Source organism: Lineus longissimus, chromosome 10, assembly GCF_910592395.1.
Source record: "Lineus longissimus chromosome 10, tnLinLong1.2, whole genome shotgun sequence".
NCBI lineage: Eukaryota > Metazoa > Nemertea > Pilidiophora > Heteronemertea > Lineidae > Lineus > Lineus longissimus.
The window spans coordinates 14,142,421-14,150,180 of NC_088317.1; the positions used below are offsets into that span (position 1 = coordinate 14,142,421).

Here is a 7,760-nt window from a genome sequence, read left to right on the forward strand (position 1 = left end):
TGGCCTATTCGACACACGTCGGCAATCCTGGGGTCAAAGACAACGTGCATACATCTACCAACTCGTTGTTTTCTTGGCCTGGGAAACCCACTCTGCCGCTGTGGCACTCATGTGAATTGGTGATATTTCCACTCCATTACAGTAGAACCTCTCAATTAAGGACACCCTCGGGACTGCCAAATGCTGTCCTTAAATTAAAAGAGAAACAGGAAGCTGTGTGGCGCGAAAATCAAACTTTCCCGCGGCCCCACGTGATCAACGTCATAGCCGGCGCAAAACCTAAAAATAGAATGTTGTGACAGCGTGAGTACACGTGTATCTACGATTTGCAGTGCAAACATTTTGAAATATTCACGTATTCAAGGTTATTTGCAAGTCAGAGAAGCTGGAAGCAATCGTAGAGTAAGAACATGAATATTAGACTAAGTATACTTTCTGGATCGCTCTCGGCGGTCGAGAGAAGAGGCTGATTGCGTGAATGCAAAATGTCTCGCAATAGTGATTTTTATGATACATTGTTGTTCCCGTGCACAATGCATGTATGTACGTGCGTATGTACGTGCGGTCATCCTAAACAGCGTCCACCAGCGCCCACCATGTACCAGCGTCCACCAGGTTTAAAATCTGATAGACATCAAAATAAAATTTAGTAGCCATGAACGAAATTAAACACATTTCCTGAAAATTTCATGACTATTTAAAAACATTTAAGACCGGTATTATTTACGGTACCCGACCGTCGGATCTAAATTGAAGGAAATCGGTCTTGTTGACCCGACCGTCTGATCTCCAGTGAAGGAAATCGGTCCTGTGTACACGACGGTCGGGTGACCAATACTGAAATTCTTCACTCCAGACCCGACGCCGTCGTGTCTCGAGTGAAGGAATTTGGTACTATTCACCCGGCCGTCCGGCGCAAGTCTGTTTGAATTCTGATAATTTTGATTGAAATTGGGCAAAATTGGTGAATTTTGTTCAACCGACAGGCCCGCTTGACCTACATCCGCCGCCATTGTTTCCCCTAATTTCCTGCTCACTAACGCTAGTGGCGGCTTCGGGAATGTTGGCCACCCGATGACGTCATCAACTGAGTCGTCGGGTCAAAAGCGCGGGGAATCTTGACTCGAGACACGACTGTCGACCAGCATACATTATATTGTAGTCGGGTCAATAGCATCCCGCGAAGTTTCTATTTATAGCTCACAAGGTCATTTGCATAAGATATTGATGACGTTTTAGTCACGTGACAGGCGGACATCGACACTTATTTCTACGCATTTGAGCTTATTTCAAAGTCAATTATCTTTGACCCTGCATTGTTTTTAGCATGAATGATACCATAGAGTCAGAGAGAGAAATATTCAGAACAATTATGTAGTATTTCCAACACTCGGACATGTGCCAGATTGAATCTAACTGCCCCAGTTAAAAAGCCTGAATCCATTACGAAACCGCATATTTGTCCGACATTGCCTGTAATTCAGTGATGGGGAAATAGAGGGCAGCAGCTGCAGTGACGTCATCTTCGCGGAATGCTATAGCGCAGAAAATCTTCAGTCAAGACACAACAGTCGGGCGAATAATAATTTTCAACATTTAAATGGCATCAACAATTCCCTATGATATCAGAATGCTTCAAGGGCTATGAGTCTACTCTAACCTCTGTATTTTTTTGCAGCCATTAAAGAAGTTCCACAATGTTCCGAGGACGAAATAGAGGCACGCAGGGGGGTGGCCTGGCCATTATGCTGCTAGCTTACCAACTGATGCAAGTCGGTTTCGACCGGATACCGCCCGTCACGTTGGCGGCGATACTGGGGCAAGTTCTGGTCTTCTTGAAACTGATCGACATACCCTGGCCAAGCCTCGACGATGTATGCATCAGCTCCAATCAGGTGTGGAATCGCGGCGACTGGACACGATTAATCCTTGGCGTCTTTCACCACGCTGACCAATGGCATTTGTATTATAACATGTCGTCATTCCTGTGGAAGGGCATAAACTTGGAACGAAAACTAGGCAGTGGTTACTTTGCGTTTCTGTTGGCGGTGTTTACAGTTTTGCAGAGTACTATACTGGTTGCTGTCAATATGCTGCTTGGTAACTACATTATGAACGATGCGTCTTATCTCTCACAGTGTGCGGTGGGGTTCTCAGGTGAGTTTAGTACAATACTGCGAGTGCTGTTTGAATTAAAAGGTACAGTAGAACCTCTCTATTAAGGACACCGTCGGCACCTACAAGTGCAGTCCTTAATAGAGAGGTGTCCTGATTAGAAAGGTCAAAGTGAATTGAAACAGCCAATTTGGGACCAAAATTAGTGTCCTTAATAGAGAGGTGTCTGCTAAGGGAGGTTGCACTGTACTTAAAACAAAATTCATTTATCCATATATATACTGAGTTAAGACTGACTGAGAGGCAGACATTGAATATGTGTTTTATTTGTTTTAAAAAATGACATGATTGATTTTGTTTCTAATTCAAAATCAGTTGATTAGAAAATGCCATACTTAGTGGCATGTTATGAGGAATGAAAATGTTCTTTTTCAATGAGTTCCCCCATCCTACAGCTCCAGTCATCCAGTTTGGGGTGGGGATGGGGGGGGGGGTATAGTATACTGTAGGAACATTCCGAAAGTTTAAGGGGTTGATGCTGCGGTGTGCCAATGGCGTGACTCCTGGCAAGTAAGCACCAAAGTTCTGAAAAGGATTCGGTGGAATATTTGTTCATTGATGCATTCTTTGAACAGCTGAGGATATCTTGAGGGTCAAGGTCAAAGGTGTAATCAGGCTCTAACGGGAGGATCGTGGGCTCCTCCAGAAAATTTTCTTGGTATCTGAGTGCCCAGAATAGATTCCAGTGTAACTTCTTTGAATACAACAGACCTCCCCTTCCTCTAAACGGCCTCCGTATTCCATGCTATAATGAATGACCAGATATGCTTGTATATTTTGGTTAAATCTCTCTTGTTCTTCACAATTTCAGGTGTCTTATTTGCTCTGAAGGTGCTGACTACTTATGACCTACCACCCGGCATTCAGTACATTATGGGTATCCCTATCCATTCAAGGTTGGCAGTCTGGGCAGAGTTGGCATTCATTCAAGTGATTGCTCCTAATGCATCTTTTACTGGTAAGGATAAAAACATGTCATCATGAAGAAGTGTTACTTCCTTAAAGTCCACCTTTTTGTTGGAGCCCATAGTTGCTGTCAGGTGCTTAGCGTATTCTGTCTTTTTTGGGGTGCTAAATTTTAGAAGACTGTAAAATAAGCAAAAGTTTTCTGAAAATGCATGGTCGCAATTTGCTAAAACATGGCTGAAAATAAACCTCGATAGTACACAGAACAGTCTATGCCCGTCAACGGGACTGAACTGGATGCAGTTCCTCTGTGGAAACGTGTCGATAAGGTCAGAAAAACCCAACTTCGACAAAATCAGCCAAATAGTTTTCACACAATGCCCTAAAGAACAATTTCGAACCTGAACTCAACTCGTACTAAAAGAGGTGGTCGGGCTGGCACAGTTGAAACATGGCGCCTGTCACCCACGAAGTCATCGGTTCAATTCCAGGTTCAATTCCCGGTCCATCTCGGTACACTTGTGTGATAGTGAGGGCAACTCTCTTCCACTGAATTAGGTTTCCTTTGGGGTCCCTGGGTCCCTTCTTCTCATATTACAATCGCCCTGTATTGTCTTGAGCTAATAATGTCCCAGATCATGCTCACCTCTCCACTTCATGCTGCCTTGTAAAAACCTACATTTGTCTTATTTTCGTAGGTCATCTCTCTGGAATTCTCCTCGGTCTTCTGTATGTAAAAGGACCACTCAAGTTTGTCATGAAAGAATTCTACAGCATCATTTCATCCACAGCGTCAGGTAAGATGATGCAGATGAGATACCTGAAGACTCTACTGTCAGTTGGTCCAGGGCTATCTCTGGGATTTAGAAATCTTCAAAGGACCAAGGTCAATTTTCAGGGCGTTACTACCATGCTGCCATATGCCCAGGACTTAACCTTCCACTCTACAGTAGCAGTTACTGTCATCATAAATACTACTTAAAATGAGAAAATTCAAAATCTACTTAATTGTCAAGCTATTCCTATTCTAATCGCGACTGGACCCAGGTGAGCCCTCCGCGCAGCAGTCATCTTTGGCAAACACTGGGCATTGGTGAGTGGCTTTTACCACGATGTAATGGTAAAAGCATTCGATAACCTATGACGACAATGGAAGTGATGTTGAATCGTGATCGCGGGATGTGATGTAGAAAGTCTGAAAAGTTAAAAACCGTCGGACACTTTCATTAAAATAGTTACATGCAATGAAATGAGAAGAACAAACAAAATCTAAGTAAAAGCCACCCACTCCTTTAAAGGGGACTATAGGCAGGAGCAGAGGGGCTAATTTGGCCATCTTCAAGTGACTAGTATACACAGTATTAAGGGCCCTTGGTCATGTCAGACTCGGCACTAAATATATTCCTCATACAAGTATGAATCATTTCGACTTACTGTGAGATGCGAGTCAGAGAGACCCCTATTGGCGGCTTTGTGTAACTGTATCTTGCCTGCGTAGCTGCTGCCTATATTGTCACTTTTTAAAAAAGATGCGGTTGTATGTCTCTCAGAATTTTCTGGCGTGGTTATCATCCCAAGCATACACATGGAAATCGTAGTGGCCACTGCCTATCCTGGCGACATTATTATTACCTTTTCTGTTGACTTCTTCAATTCCAGGTCGCCCACATCAAGCATACACATTTCATAGTTCTGGGACATCAGGGCGGAGGGCTGAAAACCTGCAACAGGAATCAATGCCTACTCAGTCTGGAGGGATGCCTGCAACTCCCACGAGAAGATCTGAACGGTTGCGCCATCAGTCACCCGGGCGTGATCAGACGCCAGGACATTTAGGCCGGAATTACGCAGCCTATACGGGCGGTCTTACGGAGGATGAACAGCTGGCTCGAGCTATGAATGAAAGCTTGCAACAGTCTCAAAGCAATAGTAAGTACTGAAGAAGAGAAAAATTATGTGTGCAGGATATTTCGCGAATTTGCTAGTAGGTCATGATCGCCAAAAAATATTCTGCCGCAAAAATCCCCTGCTTTTCTACAAAAATGCTATGTTTCCACAGGGGCATTGTCTCCAGCTGTAGGCCCTGTGTTGATATCAGCTTGGTATACTATGTAGGTGAAAGAGACTGTGTATACCCTCCGCACTTAGCACATATGATAATTACACCTGACAAACACAAATTCTACACCTTCGAATGAAAAAATAATTCACACACCACTCTTTCGCTGATTGACCTGTAATTTGGATGAGTCCGTGCCACATCCAGGACATCACAGTCATGGTTACATGTAGAAGTCAGTCAAGGCAGAAGATATAGATCTTTCAATATGCTTTGAGAATGACCCCCCGTTTTTGAGATTGAGAAAATGATTTGAAATTTGCCAGGAATTATGGAAAATTGATGTAAAAAAAGACCTGGGCACCACCATTTTGCATACTCCTGAACCCACCAGTCAGCTCAAAATCTAAAGATATTTAGTGCAGCTCTCATTGGCTTTGCCCCATAACTAGAGGGGCAGCGCCTTGGTGCAATAGTTGGTACATTCAGAATCAGAGTACATTGTCCTATTCCAGATGCAGCGCCTCCACAAACCGCAACTGCACCTACTGCTCCGCCAGAACCACCATCGTACGACTCACTTTACGGAGAATCCAATGGGATTCCACAGGCTCGCATTCCACCACCACCTCCTGGTTACGAGGGAGCTGGTTCATCTCTGAACGATATACCCACTGTAACACAGCCGCTTTCAAACGATGACATTCGCAAGCGTAGACTTAGAAGATTTCAAAAGGATTAGATTTAGACATCAGTGTCGAGAATTGTATCACTTTGATTCAGATGGAGATTTTGCTTTGAAAGACAAAGTGTGCACCACATAAATGCCCACCCTCTGCATTGTCTACTAACATCAACTACATGTACAGGATTAGACAGGCTTGCATTCCCCGTGATATACATGTTTTGGTGCCATTTTACTTTTGTGACTTATTGTACTTAGAAACTCCAATAGGCCATTTGCCAGATATGTCGGTACCACCTAGGGTAGGCAAAACAAACCATCTTTGCAACAGATCTTCACGGTAAAAGATGCCAGACAAGGGCTCGAGAAGCATTGTCTGGCATCATTGACTGTCAAAACCTATTGTAAAGGTAGTTTGTTTTGCGGTATCGAGGTGGTACCGGCGTATCTGGAAAAGGGCCTAGTAAACCTGAAACAGTGACCTTAACATTGAGGGTGTCTTGCTATAAACAGAGACGTGTGCTAAGGGAGGGTCCACTGTTTTATCGTGATGACCACATTGGTTCATCGTTCCAGGCCACAGTTCTCTCCCTGGAATCCTTTCCTTAGAAAATTTTAAAGGGAAAGTCTGGTTCCCTTTCTCCCTCGAGGTCATCTGCTGCAATCAAGCCCGACAGGTTTTCTATCATGCGTAACCGGCTCATTCAGTTAGATAATGAACCAGTGTGATTACAAAAATGTACCACATGAGCATGTCCTATACACTATATATATATTGACACATTCACTGATCACCACTCACCACTGTCACCTGGATGTACATACAGACTATATATATTATATAATGTTGGGAAACGATATGGAAGACCCTTCAAATTTCATCCAAATTTACAAAAATAAGAACTCTCCAAATATACCCTTGGAATTTTTTGGATAGCTAAAAGCATTCCAAATATTATCAGGCAAGATTTCCTTCAATAGTTTTATCAAATGTTGACTTTGCTGCAAGTTTTTACCAACTGTCCTCATCTTCAACTGGTAAAGCACGCTTTCCTGCACATTGTTATGTGTATTGTACTACAGTGCATGTAGTATCACACTGATGCTGATCTCGGATGATAATTTTTACCAGTTGTTATTCGTACACGATACAGTCAACACAACAAACTCGAAATGTAGAACTGAAACGCCTTTTTTTAACACCAAAAAAAATTTACAACTTTTGTTCGTCTGCTAGCTAAGCCTCGATCTCGATATTCCCTACGGACCAATTCTATTACTTCAAGAGGGGTGTTTTAACACGACGAGTCCAAATATACTCCCCCTCATGAACCTTCTATTTTACTAATACAAATGTTCATCACAAGCGATGCTATCTGGATATATATGCCAATCTGAGGCACAGTCCATTGATTCTATATTAGCGCGAGCTACACGAATACTAGTAAGGACCGGGTGGTTCAACGAATTCTTCCGAAATGAAGAGAACCAAAACTGCGTTAAATTACGAATGTCCTACTACTAATGACCTATAATTTTCGAAACGAACCCAAGACGCGGTTCACGAATGTCGAATATCTCTTGCCTCTTGTTCTGTAATTCACTTATGCTCTAAACACATGAATTTTAAAGTCATCCAAACTTTTTAACAACAGTAATGCGTAATATACTAATACTAATATCAACTGCGAGTAGCAACAACTCAGGGCAGTTTCCCGGAACAGGCTAAGGCAGAGTTCGTCGTACACCTTACAATAGAGAGGCAGTATTATGGCCTTTGACCTCTATTGCTGCCGATTCTTTAAAACTGCTAGAGGATATTGCCTATTCCAAACCAACGCGTAATTATTTTTTTGTAATACTTGTGCGCATAATGATATCGCAAATACTTATATAGCGTTCGAATACTTTAGTAGGCTAATGTTCATCGCCCAA

The 7,760-nt window shown here is 42.9% G+C and overlaps 1 protein-coding gene across 1 annotated transcript; it reads left to right on the top strand.

Annotated features, from left to right (window-relative positions):
- The first annotated feature begins 307 nt into the window (after nucleotides 1-307).
- On the top strand, nucleotides 308-6,002 carry LOC135494787 (rhomboid-related protein 4-like). Its single transcript, XM_064783066.1, has 6 exons — nucleotides 308-402; nucleotides 1,679-2,157; nucleotides 2,987-3,133; nucleotides 3,780-3,878; nucleotides 4,741-5,010; nucleotides 5,656-6,002. Exons 2-6 carry the CDS (start codon nucleotides 1,698-1,700, stop codon nucleotides 5,880-5,882), a joined length of 1,203 nt encoding a protein of 400 aa, XP_064639136.1. The 5' UTR covers nucleotides 308-402; nucleotides 1,679-1,697; the 3' UTR covers nucleotides 5,883-6,002.
- The last annotated feature ends 1,758 nt before the right edge of the window (nucleotides 6,003-7,760 follow it).